At 40.4% G+C, this 24,808-nt stretch overlaps 1 protein-coding gene across 1 annotated transcript in view; it reads right to left on the minus strand.

The window, feature by feature from the left end:
- Window positions 1-24,808, minus strand: part of Unc13c (unc-13 homolog C) — a 427,544-nt gene that overhangs the window by 246,660 nt on the left and 156,076 nt on the right. Inside the window, exons 7-9 of the mRNA XM_057767059.1 lie at window positions 21,971-22,190; window positions 10,050-10,277; window positions 7,518-7,659 (exon numbers count right to left, since the gene is read on the minus strand). Coding sequence (XP_057623042.1) covers window positions 7,518-7,659; window positions 10,050-10,277; window positions 21,971-22,190 — 590 coding nt within the window. The remainder of the gene's footprint in view (window positions 1-7,517; window positions 7,660-10,049; window positions 10,278-21,970; window positions 22,191-24,808) is intronic.

Below are 24,808 nucleotides of genomic sequence, written 5' to 3' on the forward strand. Positions count from 1 at the left end.
GCAAGGAGCCAACACAGAATTTTGTTTCTGTTTCAGAAATCTGGAAAAAGAAACACAAACACAAACCAAACAAACAAACAAGGGAAAACGAGGCCTGAAGGACAGATTAGAAACTCCTCTGGGAGCACCCCACTAACAGAAAGATACATGAGATGCAAGGTTCTTAGCTCTTGCATTTACCGTCAAATGGACACACCTCAACATTGTTTACTCTCTGCATACCAATGGAGGGAGTTGCCTCTTCTCCATTTATAAGCACAAAAGATTACTCTATCATAAAGAACTAGAATCAGATGCCACACTTAATCATAAAGGGATCATCCAAGTGTTCATCAAAGAGCCCAGATGAGAGCACCTTAATTGTATAAGATAGATTCCTTCTCCAAAGGACTATGATTTGCATTATCACAGCTGATCTTATGTGGTCTTTTGGAAATCAGAGGTGTGTGAACTGAATGGTCCTTCCTTCTCTAGGCTTAAGCAAGGGCGTCTCTCTCCAAAACAGCCCACTCCGAAGCCACCTGCCATTCATATCTTCTTTAATTTTAAAGTTAGCATACAAAAGATTGCATTTCTTCACGGAATTTTCATATAGACCTTGCTGTATATGTAGCCCTTTGTTCCTCTGGCTAGCCCCATTCATTCCCCCTCTCTGCCTTCCTATTACACCTGCTCCATTGAACTTTTCTCTTTGTCCCCTTCTCTGCTCCTCTCTTGTGAGATCTTCTCTCCATTTTCTGTTTCTAGCTTCATGAGCTTGCACTCGCTCTCTCTCTTAAAAATTAAAATTTCTCAATTTAAGCTGTGTAAGAGAGGTAAAATTAAAATGAAAATGTCTTATAAAAATCTCCAGAGGGCATCAAAGGGCCTTTAACAGAGGAACAATTAAACTCTATAACCAAATCCAAAAATTGAACAAAGATTTTGTTTCATTTTCACGAGATTTGTGTTGGCTTGCCTCCTCCAGGTTAACAGCTTTTTAGAGCAGAGAGTCTGGCTGCAGGAGAAGGCACATCTGGCCATCATCACTTATGTCATGTGTTTGGCTTCACAGCAGGGGGCTGCTTTTTAGAACTGGCTCTTCCACAACCCATCTGAACTTCAATTTTCTCATCAACAGAATGAAAGCGATGGGCCTAGCAACCTTGCAGGTCTTCTGTGCAGCCTCTGCTCTCGTTCTGTTTCACTAGAGTTACAGTTTGACATGCTCTGATGCTCACCTGCCCTTGCTACCAGGTAGGAACACTTTGCACATGAGAATATTACCACTGTGTCTCCATAATTCCCAGAATCTGGATATACAGTTATACAGTTCTGGGCGCTTATCCCATGCTTTCTAGGTTGTCTGGGATTTACATTATTCTTGGTGTGAACACTGGCCACTAGCATATTTAGACTTTCTGTATGATCCTGACATTGATGGGGGCACTTTTTCTACACACACACACACACACACACACACACAGAGAGAGAGAGAGAGAGAGAGAGAGAGAGTATCATTACTCGGCTGATTTTTAATGGATAATCTTTATAATATTAAATATGACAATACATGTTTTGGTGGATTGCTTTTTTCTCAGATTGCTACTGGTGACCTACATATCAAATCCCTTAGAAGTGTTTTTGCCTGGCATGCACTGCATTGGCTCTTATACTGTTCTATTTCCCCTTTACTGGTCATTTTAATTCAGGTTCTCAGACTTTCATCCCAGTCAACACTGACTAACAAGGATATTATTCTACATGAAAACCCGAAAAAGCCTACAAGACACGTAAACATAAAGAGTTCATTCAATGATCTGATCCCTGCAAGAACAAACCCCAAGTGAGCCTCATGATTCCTTCAGCTTTTTGTCTTAGGAGACTGTCCCAGCCACTGTCCAAAAAATGTAGAGTCACTTTGGTTCTCTGAGCCGAAAAGACAAAGCTTGAACTCTGGGAAGAACAAGGCAGCTGGAGGCTGCAGGATACATTATTGAAGGACGCAGAACAGAAGGAGGATTCCAGTTGTCTGCAGAGGATTCCTTGAGATGTCATTTGAATGATGGTGAGGGTGTATTTGAGATGACATCTCAAGGGTTGATTAAGAACAGTAGATGGGACAGAAGCAACAGAGCCCAGCACCCACGCATGGCCAGGTAAGAAGCAATTTTCCACTAAGCTGACAAAAAAAAAAAAAAAAAAAAAAAAACCTAAGAATTCAAGAGTCAGTAAGCAGAGTGCACTTAAGGCTCTGGCCTTCTTAGAGAACAGCGTGATTATCCTAAAGCCCAATTTCAGTTCTATGTAGCAGATTTTAAAGCAAGATCAAAAGAAACGAAACTTTTCTATATAACCAATTTTCAGGACAAAGAGTAAGAGTATTTATAGAATGTCATAATACCCATTTGCAGACAAAGTGATCTTTACGATGTTTTCCAGACACAATATAGACTTAAAGGTGTGCAAATAGAAAAATCTGCTGCAGACTGAGCAAACCTTGAAGACAAAGCTAAGCTGTGAACAGAAACTCTCAGATTGGTAGTCAAGGGCATCAAACATTTACTATAGGTATTGCATAGGCTCAAAAGTTAACAGACTCTTAGGACCAATGAAAAAATCCAACAAAGTAGTAGAATTCAGAATCAACATATTAAAATTTCAGTTATTTTACCTACACACCATGGCAAATCCTTTGAGGAAGAAAGCAAGACAAGAAGGCCACTGATTTGACCCTAAAGAAAAACCAACAAAAACTGAGGAAGAAACTCAACCAAAGAGGTAAAAAGGCCTCCAAGGTGGAACTAGAAAGTTATGCAGAAGTGGAAAGAAACTCTGAAGACGCAACAAATTAATAGTTTATAAAACTGGCAATGCAACCAAAACAACCAATTCCATGTAATCCCATTAAAAGAGCAATGGTACTCTTCACAACTCTGTGAAACAATGCATGTAGCAGTCTTACTTAAGGGAGCATAGATGACTCGAAGCCAGCCGCATCTTTCAAAAACTCCTCTCCACCCTAAATGGCCACTCACAAAAGCTGGACTACGTGGAGCTTCCAGTCACAGTCAGCCTTTCCTCTCCTGCTTACTCCCGTGTCCACCACAGACTCTTTGCAGCGGGGCAGGGTTACCTACAGCTGGGATAATGGGGAAGCAGGGAGGAGTGAGGAGTTGGAATCTCAAGCGAGGGTCTAATGGCCCACCCATTCTTCTAGAAGCAGAGGCTCATAGGAGAAGTCGTATGAAGGTCTCATGCACTTAGTCCAGATTTCAAGATAGGAACAGCAAGGTCATGCCCAGTGGGCACAGGTCCATGACACCACAGTAACAAAACATGACACTGGATAAGAGCAGAAGTGCAACCAGTAGACTGGAATAGGATAGGACAGGATCAAACAGAATAGAGAACCCAGAAATACACACAGAAACCTTAACCTAATGGTCCCCAAAAGAAGGACCAAAACACACGTGAGATCAAAATAGCCTTTTCAAAAAGTGATGATGGTAAGACTGGATAATTACATATAGAAGATTGTAACTTGATCAATATCACTCACCTCATATGCATATAAACTACTTTTGGAATTGAAATCTGAAGTTACTAGGGCACAGCTTCTCAGCCTTCCTAATGCATCCCTTTAATAAGTTCCTCAGGTTCTGGTGACCCCCAACCATAACGTTGTTTTCATTGCTACTTCATAATTGTAATTTTGCTACTATAATGAATCATAATGTAAATATTGTTTGGAGACAGAGGTTTTCCAAAGGGGTTGTGACCCATATGTTGGGAACTGATGTATTAAAGGAAAAGACAGTGGGCTTTAGACTAGGTAGAGACATATAGAGTAAGACTCCAATAGCTCAGGAAATAAGGCAAGAATTGACATATGAAGTTATATTACATTAAAATATTCTGCACAGTGTGGATGAAGAGATGACTCAGTGGTTAAAAACACTGGTTGCTCCTATAGAAGACCCAGGTACAGTTTCCAACACACATATGGTACCTCACAACCATAATCAGTTCAGTTTCAGAAGCCCTCTTGTGATCTCTGCAGGCAGTAGGCACACAGATGGTGCACATACATACATGCCGTCACTCAAACATGCATAGAACACAAAATAACTCTTATAAAGCAAAACCAAAACATTTTGTACAGCAAAGAAAATTAAATTGAATTGAGTCGGAGCATCAAGAAACAGAAAAATTCAAGAGAATTCAGGCATGTGTTAATGGAATTTCGATGATTGGGGTGAGAAGCAGTAATAATCTTTACAAAAATAATGACCAGGAGTTTTTCCATATATGACAAAAAGTTCAGATCTGTAATCTCAATCAGCTCAACAAATCCTAAGCAGCAGAAACACTAGGAAAGGGACACTATACCACATCACAATGACATCATACAAATGAGCTGAAAGAATAACATCAAAAACAGCAGAAAGGGGGAATACACATGTGCCCTACAAAAATGAGGGTCACGAGAGACTTCCTCCAGTGAACAGTGGGAACACAGACTCAATGGAATATATCTTGAAAATGATTTTTCATCGTGATAATCTAACCCATGTGGATATGTCAAAACAGGAAAAAGAACAGGACATAATCCAATGTCTGCCTTCTTATCAAAACTCTCTGTATATCGAGAATAAAGTGGAAGATGTTTTTCCTAAATGAAGAAATAGCAGCCTCAAAAAAGCAACTGCTAGGACTTGAATTAGCAAAGGCAAGAATACTTCTTGGTAAGGTAGAAATGAGGCAGAGATATTTGCTGGGTTATTTCCATTGGATTTAATACTAGAATCTCATTCAGGGCTATTAGACAATGAAAATTCTGTCTGGAGTTGACTCTTTCATTGTTTTACTTTGTAAAGAAAATGATAAACTGATTTTAAAATTCATATGAAAATAATGACTCAGTCTTAATGTAGTCAACACAACTTTGAAAAATGGGTGAACACAGCTAATGCCTTCTTAATTTAAGACTTTTTAAATAAGGGTTTGGTCCATCAACACGCCAAAGTCCTGAGTACAAAAAGACCAACAGAACAGAACAAAGAGTCCTAACATACAGCCACCCACACAGGCACAGCTGAATTTTATCAAAAAAAGAAGCAATTTAGCTGAGAACAAACAATGCTTTCAAAATGACAAATACTCAAATATTCATAGGTATAACTTATACCATACTACATTTTACTTAAAAATGCATCAAGGTCTAGATGTAAACCTATAAAGCACATGCAACTAAAAAAATACTAAACTCTGAAAATGCCAGAATGTTTGAATAGGCACTAAATCAAAGAAGAGACACAGCATATAGGCCCAGCAATGCTTACGATTCTTAGTTGTTAGAGATTTAAACCAAAGAAATCTACGTAAGGTGCTATTGTATATAAGGTAGAATGCTAAGATCTATAAGATTTATATACAAGTACTAGAAGTTTGGGTTAGATTCAAATGTACTCCTGTACATTTATGAGATAAATAGGAACTGGTACTGAAATATTACACAGCAATAATAAGTTAAGAACTGGAGATGCTTTCTAAAACGCAAAACACATATACAGAGCGAATGGAACTCTATGGGAGAAGGGTGCATACCTCATGATTCTATCCATGGAAAATGTAGAATGAGGATTGTCAAATATGCTATATCAGTACCCAGGCTGGCTTCTGTTCAGCACAAGGAAAATCAGGAGGAAAGCCATCTGTGAGGCATGACAAACCTTTTTAGGAGTAAGAGACAAGCTCACCACCTTCTCTGAGGTGATGATTTCACAGAAGCAGGCACAGAACAAACTTTAACTGTCAACGATGTCTCAGTCAAGGTAGTTTTTTTTTTTCTTGCTGATTTTTTTTATTAATTAATTAATTTAATTATTAAAGATTTCTGCCTCTTCCCCGCCACCACCTCCCATTCCCTCCCCCTCCCCCAATCAAGTCTTCCTTCCTCCTCAGCCCAAAGAGCCAGCAGGTTTCTCTGCCCTGTGGGAGGTCCAAGGACCACCGACCTCCATCCAGGTCTATTAAGGTGAGCATCCAAACTACCTGGGCTCCCACAAAGCCATTACATGCAATAGGATCAAGAACCCATTGCCATTGTTCTTCAGTTCTCACTCATATTTGGTTTCTAGCCATAAATAAAGGACATTGAGACTATAAATCGTGACTCTAGAGAAGCTAAATAAGAAGGTGAACCCAAAGAAAAACATATAAGCATCCCCCTGAATATTAACCTTCATCAGGCGATGAAAGAAGACAGAGACAGAGACCAACATTGGAGCACTGGACTGAAGTCTCACGATCCAAAGGAGGAGCAGAAGGAGAGTGAGCACAAGCAAGGAACTCAGGACGGCGAGGGGTGCACCCACACACTGAGGCAATGGGGATGTTCTATCGGGAACTCACCAAGGCCAGCTGGCCGGGGACTGAAAAAGCATGGGACAAAACCGGTCTCGCTGAACATAATGGACAATGAGGACTACTCAGTCAAGGTAGTTTAAAAGAAGTTTTGTTTGTGCATCTCCCACTAAGGGTCTGGAGGCTTTAGCAGCATCCTGTCCGCCGGATGCTGCGCCAGTCCAGCCTCCTCAGCACAGAGTTCTTTGCTTTCTTTAGTTTCCATCTCTCTCCCCTATTGTCCTTAATCGGTTTTATTCATTTACTTGACTCCAGTAGAATCTCAATTTGTAACAACCCATTGATTTCTTGTCTTCCGTTTAAAAAGAGTTAGCGATTAGCCTGCCCCTCCCTCTGAAAAGAGACCATCTAAACCTCATCACTCATTCCATAGATCACAATCCCAAAGGATTCTCTAAACCAATTTCTGAACACTTTCTCATTGGTCCATATTCAAGCAAGTAACAACAAAACCCCACACCTCACTTGTTAAACACTTAAACAGATCCAAGATGGCTTACTTAACAGGTAAAGGAAATGATATAGACTTAGGCTCCCCAGTGCTTTTGTACCAGATAATAACTAAAATTTTCCCACCCCTAAAAGAATTACAGAAAGGAAAGAATCTTGGACAGAAAAACAATTTCTTGCTGTTAGATGTAAGATGTTAGACTTGATAAATAAATGTCCTCTTAGAGAGTGAAAAGTCATGAAGTTGTCACCAGCCATTTCCTCTGAGAGGTCTCATCTCATTTCCACCAGGATGGATGGGACAGGTGGTGCCCAATTATCTCTCCTGTCCTTGGTCAAAAATCTTCAGAGGTAGTGCAATGCTTGTCCAGCTCATGGCTTCCTCACTCTGAGGAGTCACATCCCAAGCCACAGACTACACAGTAGACCACATCCAACCTCCCTCCAGTGCTGCTCCTACTGTGGACCTTCGCGTGCACCTCCATGTATTTCACAAGAGTAAACAAAACACTTTTTCCCCCACTGCAGCTTTCCCTGAGCTCCGCCTAATGTTCACAGGACTAAAACACGATGCTGGCTTCTTTAGCCTTCACGAGCCTGTCTTGAGGTCATTCTCAAACACCCTTCTTCCTTGTGATAGCTTGAGAGTACATACTTACAAGTAAAACCGCTCATCCCACACAGGATTCAAGTTTCCAAAGATGGTTTTTGTTCTTCTTTTATTTTTGCCAACTTGAACTGTCACGTAAGGGTCACTGGATCCAGTTTTGTCTTTTGCCTGCAAGCCTTGTGCAGAAACCACTGAAATGAATCAGAAATAACTGACAATGCTTCCAGAAACAAAACAGTTAGAGAAAATGTTTTCTGTCAGTTTGTCCTGGGTTTGCAGATCCATCTTGATCGCTCATGCTCGCAACCCACAAGCCGCCATAAACATCTATAACAGAATATGCACATTGACTGGACTGTCTTTCCTTGTCCTTTCTCCTGTTGAGCACTGAACACTGTGTATGCCTACCACTTTCCTTTTGTCCATCTGTTGATGGATATTAGATGCTGGGAACTGTGCTGCAGGTAGCACAAAGTAAGGCTATTTTCTTAAGATTGTGGTTTGATTTCTTTGGGGCATATACTCCATAGTGGGGCTACTGGAGAACGCAGTAATTCCATTTTGAGTTTTTATAGGACTCTTGTTGTTCTGCACAATAGTGGTATTAATTTATACCCATCCCCCTCTCCACTGTACAGGGCTCCTTTCCCTCCACATTCTACCCACACTTATTTTTTGCATGTTTGGATGATAAACATTCTAATGCATGAGGAAGTAGCTCACTGTGGAGGTCTGAACTTCCCTGATAATCAGTGGTATTGAACATTCTTTTCATGTACTGTTAGCTAGATATAAATCTCATCTTGATAAATGTTGACTCAAGTCTTTGGTTAAGTTAGTAAATAGAAACTCATAACTAAACACTGTCACTTCCCACAACAGGAAACACTGAAGACATTGTGTTAAGTGAAAGGACCTGATATAAAATGATGTTATTCCTAAAGCAAGACTACCACCACAGCACCGTGTGCAAAAGCTGTTAAGGTCTGAGAGAAAGATAACACAGTGTGTGTGTGTGTGTGTGTGTGTGTGTGTGTGTATACCAAACTTATGATTTGCTAGGAGGAACTTATTTCAAGAGACATGTCACATATCAAGGCAACTACAGCAAATGCCATGCACCACATCCTTGAAACACAGAATGGGTAGCACAAGCGCACAAGCTTTCAGGACAAAGTGATGATGATGCCACATACTTTGTGAATTAGCTAGCTAGATTTAACCACTCTGAACTCTATTCATATCTCAAAACACCATGCTGTGGATGACTAGCAACATAGACTTATAGCTGTAAATTTTTAAAAAAAAAATCAAGGAAATATCCAATGATAAGTATTTATATGTATGTAGTGACTCAGGTTATGATATGGGATTCCCCTCTGTATGCGGTGAATACCATTGGTGAATAAGAAAACTGCCTTGGCCTGTTGATAGGGCAGAACTTAGGTAGGTGGGGAAAACTAAACTGAATGCTGGAAGAAAGGGGGTAGAGTCAGGAGAAGCCATGTAGCCCTGCTGGAGACAGACATCGGAACTTTACCTGGATAAATAAAAATGGGTTAAATTAATATGTAGGAGTTGGCCAATAAGAAGCTAGAGATAATGGGCCAAGTAGTGATTTAAATAATATTATTTCTGTGTGATTATTTCAGGGCTGAGAAACCAGGAACCAACAAGTGGCCTCCTCAGACAAGGTTACATGAGCCATATGCAAAAAAGTTGTTTAGCAAAACTCAAATTTATGTGATTTTAAAATTTAATGTATTTGGTATGAGGATAGATTAGTGTAATCTAATGAAGAAAGTTATCTTTATTTTATTATATAACAAAATGAAAGTTTGCTCTATGTTATTTGTTATTATATAACAAATTATATATATATATAAATATATATAATATATAAAAATATTATTTGTTATTATATACTTTGTTATTATATAACAAAATGAAAGATTGCTCTATGTTTCTGGTTTGGTTTTTTTTTTACATACATGGGTGTTTTCCAGCATGTATATATGTATGTATGCCACATGTGTTCAGTGCTCATAGAGGTGAGAAATGGCATCAGATTCTCTGGAACTCAGGTGCCCTGCAAGAGCAGCAAGTGCTCATAAACACCAACCCATCTTTCCAGCAACCAATGTGTGTGTTACTATCATACAAAGGACCAACTTTAGAGTTTAATCTAGAGAACTCAAACCATCACTGGTCTTTACTTTATAATCAGGTGGACGAGTGTGTAGTTAGCTATTGAAATGAGTCTCCTTAAAGAAGCACAATAAAACTGACCCTCAGTGAGGAGATCATCCACCCCACTGGCATTATTCAGTAGGAGGCAATTGAAAAGCTTACTTTTGAAATCTTTAGGGTATTGATGAGTAAAGTAGGAGAATACAGACTGAAATTATTCTAATTATCCTTTATATATTTGAGAAAATTGAAGTAACTGGTAGATTTGTCAACACTGACAAGATTTAAAAAACCTATTAGTTTACCTGTAATTTTATTTTTACTAATGGTAATTCCTGAGACACATAAACAGCCTCAATAAGAAATAAAACACTTAAGAGATGTATTCTACCTGTAATGGTTATTTTTGCTGACCATTTAGAGGTCCCATCCAGCACACTCTGCTTGGCAGCCTTGGTGTGCTGCACAAAATCCTCCTTGGAGATCTGGAACATTTCCTGAATGACTTCAAACACCTCTGGCCTATTTCGTTCCCTTATCTTCATTCTTTCCTTCATGGCTGTGATGATGGTCAGGGTCTTGTCCTCGGCACCATGTTTTGAGCTCTTCTCTGCTGCTCCTGCAATAGAAAATCAGAGGCTGTGTGGCCATACAGAAGTCACTCTGTGATGGTTCAAAAGGAGAGGCACAAGTATCCGAGATGTAGTTTTCAGGAGCTGGGACAGATATTCTGTTAAATATCAGGAGAATGAATCACTGCACTGAGAACAATTAGTGCTCATTAGTGCTCTTGGCAACTGAGTGAACTTCTTTCACCCATACAGCCACAATACTGGGATAAATAACGAGTTCTATAAGTAATTGCATTGAAAGAAATTCAAATTAACACGAAGGATGAATGAAATCAGTCAGGTGTGTCACAAAACACATGTACATATTCAATGACTCTAAACAAAACAAAACTAGATTCGATGTAAGGGGTACATTTCCCTGGGAAACCAGTAAGCCAGAGTTCGCCCAGTTTATTCTGCATGATTGAATCCACTTTCTGGGTATTCTGTGCTTCCCAAGTGCATTCCACAAACACCATGTCTGTGGCCCACAGCTTCTGCATACACCACAGGTATCCTCACTGTGGGGTGTGACCTCCTGGGATGTGAGTGTGTACATGTGTGTACATGCCTGTGTCATGGCACTCACGGAGATGTCAGAGTCAGGTCCTGGGGAATTGAACTCGCACTGACAGTGTTGGTGGAAAAGCATCTTTATCTGCTCTGCTGTCTGAGTCACCAGCCCTCAAAATGTCTTTAATTGAGAAGATTAAACGAGAATGCATCCCTCTTTAAAGACCTTTCCAAATACCCTACTCATCTGTTACAACATGCCCTCGAACAGCTGCATATCTGTAAATTATGTGCGATTAAGTAATTAAGCATGTTTGTAATTTACCAGTAACAGCTTGACTACATAGTGTATAATTCTTACTTAGTAAAATATAGTTAGGTTGGTCGGGGTGGCTGCACTAACTAACAGGCGTATTTGGCTTCTAGTATTGAAATGTTCCTTAAGTGTCTGAGATGGGTAGAAACACCTACAAGTTTCAAGGTGCCTGGAGATATGTGCCTAGTGAGTTACACTAAGACTTCCAAAGGGATAGGAGCAGCTTGAAGATGCTCATTTCCCACCCTCATACCCCATCATGACCTCATGGTTAAGGTCATGGCCACTGGTTAGTCCAGAGCCTCTGGGAAAGAATGCTCCAGTCCTGTGATGTGAAAGGCCCTAGACTTAAGCTTCTAACACAGCAAATGCTCACAGAAGCAGCAACTGCCAGATTCAAAGCTAAGATGCCAAGAGAGTTCTTGTCCCAAGGTGTCAAATCTCTGACAATTAACTTTGAAATCTCTCGCACCTCTTCCTTTGATGCTCTCGTTGTGTTTCTGCTTGAGTATGTACGGAACAGTCAGACCCGGGAACTGAGACTGCCAATTTGGGGAGGGAAGGCTGTCAGACACTTATGTTTAAGCCCCTTATCTGTCATTTCCAGAGAAGATATGTAGCTTAGAGATTTTTCTGTGTTTACATTTTGTTTCTGAAGAGCTTCCATCAGAGTTTCAGACACGAATTCCTAATTAATTTGGCAGCTGATCTGCAAGCCCTTCTTATGGCTCTATTGTTCATCAGACCCACGTCTTAATTTTCCAATCAGACTGTTTTCTTTAAATTGCTTCAATTTGTCACAAGTTTCCAGTCCCTTGGGCTTGTTCTGTTTATTTCAAAGTAATCAGTGATAACTGCAGATAAGCATTTATGCAAGTCTTTCAAAGTCCTCAGGTCGCTCCTGGAAGCAGTGATCATCGGCAGTAGCTGAGATCAGAGGAAACACACCACCGCGAAGTCACCGAAGTCACCAGTGAAGGTGGGGTGCTGCCCAGATGCAGCCTTCATTGCCCCCTTTTAGACCACTCATAGGGCAATGCGGTCACACACAATACAGCCGGTAGAGAAGTCAGCTTACACAGAGGCAAGCGTCCTCCAGTCAGTAAGAGTTCAACTTGACACAGAACATGTAAGGAAACACGCTCCTTTCTTCATAATTTCACAGGACTATCAACCAGAACCTCTTATTTTCTTCATTTTTTAAAATCTACTATTTGAATGGTGTAAGTTTTGATGTGAAATTCATAACTTTCTATTTCACAATTTAGTATTTTTCCAAATAAGCATATCTGCCTGCCTCTCTCTCCCCCATCTTTTTTTCCCACCATTCTTTCAGTCCAGCACTGTTCATGTATGTATTCTTGTGTGCTTATATATTTATTTATATTTATACACATATATAAAATTTCAACATTCTCGGTTCCCAGCAACAGGTGTTCTAAACAGGTCTGCACTCCTCAGGACTCTCACCTCAGTAAACTATCTTCTACTTTCAGAACACAGTTTTAGTTTCTCCTTAGCTGAGAACACAGTCCTCTAACATCTAACAATCATGTTGTCTGTCCTTCACTACAGAAAACAAAAGCAAAAAGCCCCATCTGTAACATTAGCATCTTCGTATGATTAGCACTGTCACCTGGTAACCACTCAATCACCCCTTGTGTGGGTCACTTACACGTGACCCACTTACCTGAGTGGATGTCTGCCTCCCTATCAGGTAGGGCAAATGATCTATTAGAGTTATAGCCTAGCATCCAGCACACGGTATAGACAATAGCATGTGCTTACTAGATACAGAAGCTACACACATTCTTGAAGGAATTAAAGGTAAAAAGACAATCATAATCATTTCAACAAATCACCCTCTTCTTGCTATAGAGTTCCAAATGGACCAGAATAGCAGCATGGCATGTTGCACTTGAATTCTCCTCCCTTTCCATCTTCTCCCCTCCCCTCCCCTCTCTTGTCTCCCCCTACTCTTTTCCTCCCCTCTTTCCCTCTTCCCTCCCTCTTTCTTTCCCTCCCTCACTCCCTCCTTTCCTTTCTTCCTCCTTCCTTCCATTTCTTTTGACACAGGGTCTTATTTCCCAGGCTGACCTTGAATTTGCTATGTAGCTGATGATGCTCGTGAACTCTGATCCTCCTATCTTTGCATCCTGGGTGCTGGTTAGCACATCATGCAATGCTTGGTTTTTTGAAGCACAAGTTACTGTGCCTTTGGACTTTGATTATTGCTAAGCAAGCATTCTACCAACTGATCTTCACCTCAACCCTCACAGTTACTTCTTTATCCTAATCCTTAGTTGTCTCATCCATAAGCAAAAGGAAACAATGGTACTATCTCTTCTAAATAAGGTTAGGTGAGTATTAAGCAATAATTAGGTAGCGTAATAAATAATGAGAGTTATCATCATCTAATGATGATTAAATGTAGGATTTTAGGAAGTCAAACAGGTAGAGATCAGAGCCATCTATCAAAGCATGTCATCCTAACAAGGAATTTCAGGACTTTGAGCTCCGTAATTACTGTGAAGCACCCATGAACAGTATCATATCAAGTACCATCCAAGGGCTACTGTTTCCGTTGCTGTTAGCCAGTTGGGGTCAATACAGGGTTTAGAAACAAATGACGCTAAAGTCCAAAGACACTGGAAAAATTAGTTTGTTTGTTTGATAGTGTTTAGACACGCAGAAGCCCTTACATGCACTTGAGGTTAGCAGACTAGGTAGCAATGGGTTAACACCGGAGGAAAGTGCACAGAGTATCGGGACTGAGGTGTGTGAGCACCGTTTTTGCTCTCTGAGGTTTCTAGCATAGAAACGTGTCTTTCCCTGTGACATCATGTGGGTGGTCCTCTTTGGATGCCTGTTTTCTTTCCAGGGAATCCTGTAGGTGGGCACAGAGTTGACATCTTCCCACCCTTCCCTTCAGCTGCTTTATATCTGAGATAACCCCAGCCCTCCTTCTTTCACTTGCCTTCAGTCTCTCCGTGGAACAGACCTGTGACTCCCCCAGAGCCCACCTCCTCCTCAAAGACTCAAAGCTTTGTAACCCACGGTTCTTGCAAACAAAGACCTGGATAACTGGAGGAGCCATGGTGTGATGGAGCATCTCTCCCAACCCTGTAGGTGGCTCTGTGAGGAAAATGGGGACATGTGGGCTGGGGGCCCTCTCCCCCGAGGAACAGTCACCTCTTGCAGAAGTAATTTGACTCTCAGTGGATCTGCTTCCAAAACCAAGCCAAACCCCAAGTTCCCCTGCATTGCTGGCTCTGCCTGTTCAGACCCCATTGCAGTCAAGTATCCTTATCAGCAAATGCAATCTTATAAGATGAGTTTGAGAAACGTGTTCACTAAAAATAAATAAATAAATAAATAAGCAAATAAATCGGGATGAGTTACTGTATCTCTTGGGTAATTTCTGAAATTTCCCTATTAGTCTAGAGTAACAAAAATATCTTAATCATTTAAATCAATAATTTTAAAATGCACTCAATTTTCAAATATGTCAAGGAATACTTAAGGGAGAGATTGAAGCAGTAAAGATGCATTTTATTTTTTAAAAAACATATAGTTTCTTCACATCCTATTCAGAAATTAAAGAAAATAGAACAATACATGAAATACTTTAAACACAGATTTCTTTCTGCTTAGTTTCTCCCTTAAATAACCTCCGGCACCCAGGAAGTTAGCTGTGCACACAGTTCACACTGCTGTTGGAAGCTGGCTGGAGTCCTGCTGCTCCTCCATGACGTCTCCCTGTGGGATCTAAACGTGCCCCCAGGCTATCATCTCTGACCTTATTCCCCATGTCATGCTGTAATGAGATGGACAGGTTTTCCATGATTTTGTCTGAGCACAGACAAAAACAAGGTCACTAGGCAAAGCACCAGGACACTGATGAGGGGCCACTGCTTCTTTAGGAAGTAGAATATCACTCCGCTCTAGCCTGCAGTTCTTCAGGATGTTGTGGGGGGCTTGGGTTTGTTTTTATTTATAGGTTCTTTTAAAACCAATATATAATGGGCTAGATATCATTATGACATTTTAAGGTTTAGCATGAGTGTGTGTGTGTGTGTGTGTGTGTGTGTGTGTGTATTGTGTGAGCATGTGAATGCAGGTACCCACAGAGACCAGAAGAGGGCGTCAGCTCTCCTAGAGCTGGAGTTATGGGCGGTTAGGAGCCACTCTGTGCGGGTATTAGGAACCAGGCTCAGATCTTTTACAAGAGCAGTGAGTGTTCTTAACCACCAGCTATCTCATCGGCACTCGATACCTTTAAACTAAGGGTGCTTATGTGGCTCCCTCCCCTCATCTCTGCCATCTTCTTTTCCCCCATCTCTGCTTGTAGCCTCCCCCTTACAGACCCCTTTCCTTGTGTATGTTTCCTTTGCCCCACCCCGTTCTTCCTCATTACTTGTCACTACCTCTCTTGGTCTCCTTTCTTGATTTTTGGACTTTACTCTCACGTCCAACTGTTTGCATGCATACTTCAGAGGCTAGGATCTGCATAGCGGGGAGGAGAGGACTCTCAGATTTTTCTAGTCTTTGCTGCTCCACTTTTGTTGTTGATTCCATACATACAGCACAGTCTATTCTGATGTTCAGACATCATCAACTAAACTCAGAAAACAGAACCCCGGGAGTCTTAGGAATGCTCTCCATGTTCTTTTCCATAAAGTCAAGTGCTTTGGAATAATGGGCTCTACAAAAGACTTGAAGAACCTGTCCTCCAGCCAGGGCCCATGGCGACCACATGCTCCTTGTTCATAAGGAACTGGCAGCTGCTACCTTCACCGTGGAGGGGCTGAAGAGCGCACACAAGCCCTGAGCTCCGTGCATAGCACAGCTCAGGGATGCAGCTGCTGGATGAGACCAAAGAGCAGTAATTCTCCTTTCATTCCAGTTCTGTCCACCACAAACGTAACTACTATTTCTGGAACAGCACTGAAGGCTAACCGGGAAGTGTAGCCAGCTGGGCCTATTGCCCACTTAATCTTTGTGATGTCTGGCTAGGTCTGGGGTGGAGGCTAGATGAATGTGAAAACGTTGTAAACCAGAAAATGAAAGTTTGTGAGATTTATTGATTTTTTTTTTCTTCAGGGAAATAGACTTTCCATCTAAAGTTTTTCTCAATGTTGCCACCTCTTCTCTTTTCCCGAACTTTTTTCTAGATCCTAGGACAAATTCAGCAACATACAATTCTGCAAGGATACTTCTATGTGTCTTAATCTTGACACGGCATGGTGACCAAGGCATGAACATGACTATGCTTCTGTTGACTTTTCCTTTCCTGCTTTCAGAGAGGTGAATAAGCTATTTATTTTGTGGGGGAAGTGAAAATTATGAATCCTAGATAATTTTCTTATAAACTATTCATAAATGCTGTTCATCATTTAGCATTTGAAGGCTTAAAGATTATTTGTTTTTAAATCACCTTTTATTACAAAAGGCTTGAAGTTTTATGTCCATCCATCCAAGCGCCAATCAGACAAGCTTCAACAAATTGTCAACGTGTCCACGTACATACACATACATGCTCTGTCTCTCTCTGTGTGTCTCTGTTCTCTCTCTCTCTCTCTATCTCTCTCTCTCATTCAGTTCTTGACAGGATGCTGGACCCTCTGAACTCAGTAGTCCACTGGGCTCTTCAATCTACTCATCTAGTGTCTCCAACTATGTATGGTTGTACAGAAAGATGATCAGTCATTTCAGGCTACTTAAAAGTTTATGTGTATGAGTGTTTGGCCTATATGTTTATATGTATGCCATATATATGTCTGGTGCCCACAGGGGTCAGAGGGTATCAGGTACCCTGGCACTGTAGTTATAGATGACTATGAGACACGATGTGGATGCTGGAACTCAAACCTGCATCCTCTACAAGAACAGTCACCATTTAATATCACCAAGCCATCCCTCTAGTATCCCCTTCTTCTGCCCAACTGCTTTTCACAGTCATTTTTATGCCTTTATCAATTGTTTATCCTGCATTTATTAAGCATATCTGGGGCTTACATGTGTGTTAAGTTATAGAGAAGTAAATATTATTTACTTTCTTCCAAGACTAAATTCCCTACCCAAGGGGGATGCTCAATATATTCAACCTATCTGATGGTCTCAAAATATCGTGGCTGCAAACGTTGGTAATGGAATCACGGAAGGAGAGAATCAATATCCAATTTGCAAACAACAGAAATAGCCAGGTCTTATTAATGCTGTGAATTTAAAGGGACTTGTATTAGGATTCAGAAGTGTGGCATAGCATCAGTCGGGGAGGCAGAGGACTTACCTCACAAGACCTGCTTGCTGAGCACTTACAACAGACGCTCTGATCTTATCTGATATTTGGACTTCTGAAGAATGAATATGGACTAAACACATTTTTTGTGGGACTCTTGGGCTACTTAGTTTAGAATCCAGCATTATGTACAGATTTTTATTGCTTTTATATTTGCATCTTTTCTACATTGCGAGGACAATCAAAGAAAATATTTTAAACCAGGCAGAATGGATCACACCTGCAATCTTGGCACTTGGGAGGCAAATACCAACACAAACAAACACTGACTTCTTGGTTGAAACGACAAAGAGTCTTTTCTTAAAAAAAGACCACTGACTTTGGAGGGAGAATTTCAAATTCTCTTGTTAGTTCTTATAGCAAACTTTGATACTAAACACATATATTTGCAGAACTTCATTATGACCAGTATAAAACTGCTGATTTCATGGGAATATTAGACAGAGTTACTAAAGAAGGGATGCCCACATCTACCTGATCATTATATGATATTTTTGATTCTTCTAACTTTTCTAGTTTACATGTAAGTTCATGTTTTTTTTTTTTAATAGATGTGAAGGGCTTTGTACTAACTCACAATTCCAGGCTACAGCCCACTCCATCATAGAACAGAAGTCACAGCACCTTCAGTCAAGAGCAGAGAGAATACACTTAAGCACGGCTCCCACCTTATTTGAGAATGTTCAATTAAATTTCTCTACTCTTACACAGTTCCTTGTTCCCTGTGTAGGGAGTGGTGCTGCCTGTTGTGGGCTGGCCTCTCCCACATTAGTTACTCCCAAAAGTATACATATGATGGACAAATTTAATTATGAGCTTGACACAGCCTAGGATGCTCTGGGAAGAGAGTCTCAATGATGACTTATTTGTGTTAGGTTGGCCTTGGGTATGTCTATGGGGTATTGTCTTAATTAATATAAGTTCATCTTAATGAATAACTTCAGTGACAATTTTAATCATATTATTTACTCAATATCAATAAGATAAATATCAATAAGAAATACTGATTTAAAAATAGAAACAGAACATGAAAATTTTTCTAGAGTTTAATGAATGGGGCAATCTCTACTCTGAAAGACAAAAAAAAATCCCCCCTTTTTTGGCATGATCCAAACTACTTTATTTTTTTTCTCTAATAAATTCAAGACATTTATTGTTAGATGGCAATACTTTCTTTATTCTGATATTGACTTTTCCTTTCCTTCTTTCAGAGAGGTGAGTAAGCTATTTATTTTGTGCGGGAAAGTGAAAATTATGAATCCTAGATAATTTTCTTATAAATTATTCATAAATACTGCTCATCAATTAGCATTTGAAGGCTTAAAGATTATCTATTAATTAAACTTCTCTTAAAGCAGGAAAGGAAAAGACATTTCTGATATTCTTATTTATCAAAATGTCTGTTTATAATTCATTTTTAAACACAGGGATTAAATTTTAAAGATTTTATTCTTAATTTTATGTGTATGTTTATGTGTGTGTATGTGTGTGTGTGTGTGTGTGTGCACATAAGCACTATGCCCATGGAGGTCAGAAGAGGTGGTGGATACCTTGGAACTGAAGTTACAGATGGTTGTGAGACACCCAGTGTGGATGCTGGAGTCAAACTCAGATCCTCTGGAAAAGCAGACCATTTTCTTAACTGCTGAATCATCTCTCTGGTGTGGGATTCCCCTATGTATGCTGTGAATACCATTGGTTAATAAAGAAACTGTCTTGGCCTGTTGATAGAGCAGAACTTAGGTAGTGGGGAAAACTAAACTGAATGCTGGGAGAAAGGAGACAGAGTCAGAGAGAAGCCATGGAGCCCCACCAGAGACAGACAGATGGAACTTTAGCTGGTAAGCCACAGCCATGTGGTGATACACAGATTAATAGAAATGGGTTAAATTAACATGTAAGAGTTAGCCAATAAGAAGCTATAGCTAATGGGCCAAGCAGCAATTTAAATAATATAGTTTCTGTGTCGTTACTTCAGAACTGAGCAGCTGGGAGCAAAAAAAGCGGCCTCCCTCTAACAACATCTCTCCATTCCCAATATTAAATTTTAATTGAATAATAATGTTTTGTAATTAAATTAAATGAATAATATTGAAACATTCCCTCTTTTAAGAGATCATTTCTAATCTCTTTTTCAAAGAAGGAGTTGTGCTTGGCAATACACACCTATAACCCCAGCACATAAGTGTTGTAATTGGAGCAGCTGCGGGGCTGCATCCCGCCACCCGGCTAGCTTTACTCGAAATAATTATACGGAAACTGTATTCTTTTAAACACTGCCTGGCCCATTAGTTCCAGCCTCTTATTGGCTAGCTTTTACATTTTGATCTAACCCATTTCTAATATTCTGTGTAGCACCATGAGCTGGCTTACCAGGAAAAATCTTAACCTGCGTCTGTCTGTCATGGTGACTGCCTGACTCGGTTTCTTTCTCCCAGAATTCTGTTCTGTCTACTCCACCCACCTAAGGGTTGGCCTATCAAATAGGCCAAGGCAGTTTTCTTTATTAATTAACCAATGAAAGCAACAGATTAGAAAGATATCACTCCCAAATCACATAAGATACAGAGGCAGGATAATAAGAAATCCAAGGTCATCCTCAGCTACATAGTGACTTCCAAGCCAGCCTTAGTTGCATGAGATTCTGCCTCAAAGTTTATTTTACAAGTGGGTGAGAAAAGAAAAGTTTTGTTATAAGTGAATTGTTTATCCTTAACATTGCTTTAGTCTGATCGGATTGTTTTGGGGGAAAGTATAAGAGGAAGCTCCATGTCCTTTACTGACTGCAGCTAGCCAGCTATCACCAAAGCTCTCAACAGCCTGACACTTTCTTCTACTTTATTCAATTCCAGGCAATCCAAGAACCTTACCCCAACTGTATTCATATAAAAAAAAAACAAGTAGAAGGAACAGACAGTATGTTGCCATGAAAAGGCATTGTAATACAAACCAATACTCACACATAAATAGATTTCTTTGATAAAGTTTGTCAAAGAGAATTCCCAAATAACATTCAGGGCTACAGAGCTCATTTATACACAGTCAAGAGTACAGAGGCCAGATATTTCTGGATCTGCTGTCTGATAAATAAGTTTTTAGCAACAAAAATTTAAGCTAAATAGTAATAAAAATCACAGTGAGTTGTGTCTATTCAGAAGTATCAAAGGATAAAGAGCCTATCAACTTATGGCCTAGAGTATACCTAGAGACAGCATAGACTAACTTCATGTAGCCTTCTCAATAAATCTCTGGGGTAAATTTTATTAGCCATATTCATTCACATATTCAGGAAACAAATTTGTGGGTGATGGAGGAGGGTCATTTGTCTATGTGTTACTTTCATTGGTTAATAAAGAAACTGCCTTGGCTTTTGATAGGAAAGCAGTTTAGAAAGGCAGAGTAGACAGAACAGAATGCTGGGAGAAAGAAGGCAGTGGGTCAGTCGCCATGATTCTCTGACCCCAGACAGATGTAGGCTAGAATCCTTCCCGGTAAGCCACCACCTCATGGTGCTACACAGATTATGAGAAATGGTTTAATCAAGGTGTGAGAGTTAGCCAATAAGAGGCTACAGATAACGGGCCAGGCAGTAGTTAAAAGAATACAGTTTCCGTGTAACTATTTCCGGTAAAGCTAGTTGGGAGCCAGGCAGCGGGAAGCAGCCCGCCCCTCCTACTACATGTGGGAAATTAAGAAAATACCACTGGGGTCATATGCCTAGGTGCATTTACCTTTAACATTCGAAAACAGGAGCCCCATTTCCAACATCCATACAGGGAATGCAAAAGAATACCCCATCAGGGAGCAACAGATAGAATGGGAAAAGCATCTCATAGCTCTAATGTCAGAAGTGTGTCCTGACCACAGCTTAAGTAACATTATATCTGGTCACATCACAGAACTGTTAGCAGAACAGACTGGAGGTCACTTTGAGGGTCTACCATAGCTGAGGATACTGATACTGTTTCGACATGACAACTCCCTCTAAGAATTCCAGTGGTGTGTAATTCCTACTTCAATCCTGTGGGGGACGGCCTAGTTAGTTTTCATTTTCTCCTTGATACAATCTAGAGTCACCTGGGAAAAAGAAACTTCTGTTGAAGAATTGCCTCAATCATCTAGGTCTATGGACATATTGGTGAAGGACTGTGTTCGTGGTTAGCTGATATAGGAGGGCCAAGCCCACTTTGGGTGGCACTGTTCCCTATGCAGGTGCTCCTAGGCTTTCTAGAAAAGCTAGCTAAGCAAATCCAGAGATTGATCTAAAAAGCCACATTCCTCTTTGTTTTCTGCTTCAGGTCCTATTTGAGTTCCATCCTTATTTCCCTTAATGATAGACTGTGATCTTCAAAGCGAACCTAACCCTTTCTTCTCCATGTTTGGTCAAAGTGTTTTATCAAAAGAGAGAAGAGAACAAGAGTGGAGGATATACCATCACCTCTATGACTAGATGGGCCATGAGTATCTCTTTGCATATGTGGGAGGAGAAAGCACATGCAGTATGTTGATGACAGGGGTGTGGAGGTCTAGGGTGAAGACACATGGCTGGCTTCCTCAGCCTGAGCACTCACTCTGCAGACAGTCAGCATTGAGGAGGTCCTGGCACTTCTCGTGACATTTTACTCCACACTCCAGACACTTCATGCCTTGCCTTGCGATGCCCCACAGCAGCCCTTCACACTCGTAGCAATAGGTGGGCGTGGTAGCGGTCCAGACCTCAAAGTTGTGTGGGGTGGTGGAAGAAATGGGGTAGATCAACGCCTGCAAGGTCTTCTTGAAGACATGCATTTTCTGTGAGAAGGAGAGCAGAAACGAGGCAAAGCAAGTCAGGGGATTTGGGAAGTTAACACAAAACAGACCATTTTATCTGAACTTGTGATTTTGTGAAAGAGAACCTTTGATTTTGATGAAAGTAATGATTTTTCAGCAGTCATTCTGCTTGCCTATTATTCTGTTTTAAGATCCAATTTGATGATTTTAGCTAGATAAATCCCTAATAGTCCTCCAGACTGGATGCGGTTCTGCTCTCACCCAGGTTCTTCCACAGCTCCCCACAGCACTAACCACCTGCTCATAACTATACCACAAACTCAAGGAGGGCAGGGTTGAATATCTTATTACCCTCAGCAGTATTCAGAGCCATATCTAGTCCCTGACTCTCTAACTTGAAACACTAATTTACATGACTAACCTTATTGGCTCATAGTAAAATCATTAAGTATATGGATGGCATTCTTGATGCTAGCCACAACCCTCTAGAAGTATTTCCATGCCACTTCAGATTCTATCCAGACCTTTCTTTCCTGACTGGGGGACTTTGCTAATATTTCACTCTTCAAACAATGCTTTATGCAATTTGTTCTGCAAGGAATGGTTTTCAACACACATTACTTAGAAACATTTTTTTTTAAATCACCAATTCTTAAGAAAAGTCTTGCTGTAGATAAAAGTTAAATCTGACTGGTACTGTCCAAGCAGGTGGTTATAATAGCCATTGGTGAATCACAAAAAATCACCGAACAATTAGCCAGAGTGATTTAATAAAAGTATGTAATACTTAAAAAGATTCCTTTGGGTAATGGCTTGTTGCTAATCTATTTAAAACTTTGAAACCTTTTACAACAGACATTACATTCTAAAAGACATGTGTTTTCCAAATCATAATAAATCACATGCCCCATAAAATAATTTATGAACTAGAAAGACACTGAAATCAATAATAAAAATTACACAGTTACGTTTCTTTTTCTCTGAACTAGGCACGGTTTGATGCTTGCCCTTCCAGTGTTTTATCTATGTAAGAGTAGGAAAACAATAATATTATTTTTATGTTTCTTAACAGATAAGGCCATTCTTAGTGTGTTCAGACAACCCTTTTGATGGAGGAAGGTCACTGGTTAAATAATAAACTGCTTGGCCTCATAGGTTAGAACATAGGTGGGTGGAGTAAACAGAACAGAATGCTGGGAGGAAGAGGGAGTGAGCTAAGATGCCATTTCCTCTCCTCTCTGGGGCATACGCCATGCTGCTGTGCTCCAGAGCAGACACGATGAAGCTCCGACCCAGGAATGACATAGGCTAGAATCTTCCTGGTAAGCTCACCTCAAGGTGCTACACACATGAATAGAAATGGGCCAGGCAGTGTTTAAAAGAATACAGTTTGTGTGTCGTTGTTTTGGGGCATGAGCTAGCTGGGAGGCAGGAAGCTGGGAGCTGGGTGGCAGGAACGCCAGCCCGCAGCTCCCCTCAACACCCTTTGACTCTCTAAAGGGGAGTAAAAACTATCTGTGTCTTAAAAAGCCTTGAAGAATAAATACGCTGCTCAGACCCTAAGTCAGTATTGGGTTGAAAATCTCCATGCTGAGAAAGAAACTGAGGTGTTCCTTTAATATGTTATCTTTTGAAGTGTCAGGACACTGGACAGGAATAAATAGCCTTTGCTATTATAAGTATCAGAAGAATATAAAGTGACTCTGAAAAATAAAGCAGTCAGGCTTCTCGCCAAAAGCAGCGAGTGGTGTCGAAAGCCGCCATTAGCCTGCCATCTGCCAACGTTAATAGACATATCAGGAGCTCAGTTCAGCTGCCTCCATGCCACGTTCCTCCTCCATCTCCTGCTATCGTGCTAACTGGTGAAGGTCCGTTTTCATGGTACTCTATGGGGTTCCCTTGCGAGATTACGTAAATTAATTATATACTCCAAAATAAAAGTAAGATTCTTGTTTGAAGCAATGTTCCTGCACTCAGTGCATACCTTTCCAGAAAGAAGGGCATGGCTGTCCTGCGGCACACACGTATTTACTATTCATAGGCACAAGCATTAGTGGGGTCCACAGAGCAACCACTGTGTACAATGTGACCTTTTAAATATCCTTTGTACAGGAAGACTCAACACCCCTACAAGTTTACAAGTGTAAAAATGGACACAATTTCAGAGTGAAATAATAAACTTATTAGTATAATCATCATGGAAAGCTCCATGGCTGGAGATCTTGATATTTATTTAAATAAAGTTTTAGTAGAGTTAAAAAACAAACCTACATCCCGTAGTGTGTGTCTGTGTAAAGGAAAGATTGCAAATAATACGATTTTACTTATATTAGAGATGATTTACTTACAGTAGAGATGTTAGTTATCATACTCCAAAGGAATTTGAGGGTGTTACTCCAAATGAGGGTACACTGGGTGATGTGAAGGCCACAGGACAGTACAACACACCATAGAATCTGTTGTCTGTTTCCACATGGGATATAACTCAAAAGCAAATTCATGTAAGTCTTTCAAGTATTATAAATGCCAATCTTTCTCCAAATCAAGATTCCAAGCACACATATGCATATTTGTATATGCACATTTAAAGTGTCAAGAGAAAACTGACTTGCTAAGGAGTCAAACCTTGTCTGAATTTT

The sequence above is a fragment of the Chionomys nivalis genome, chromosome 4, assembly GCF_950005125.1.
Source record: "Chionomys nivalis chromosome 4, mChiNiv1.1, whole genome shotgun sequence".
NCBI lineage: Eukaryota > Metazoa > Chordata > Mammalia > Rodentia > Cricetidae > Chionomys > Chionomys nivalis.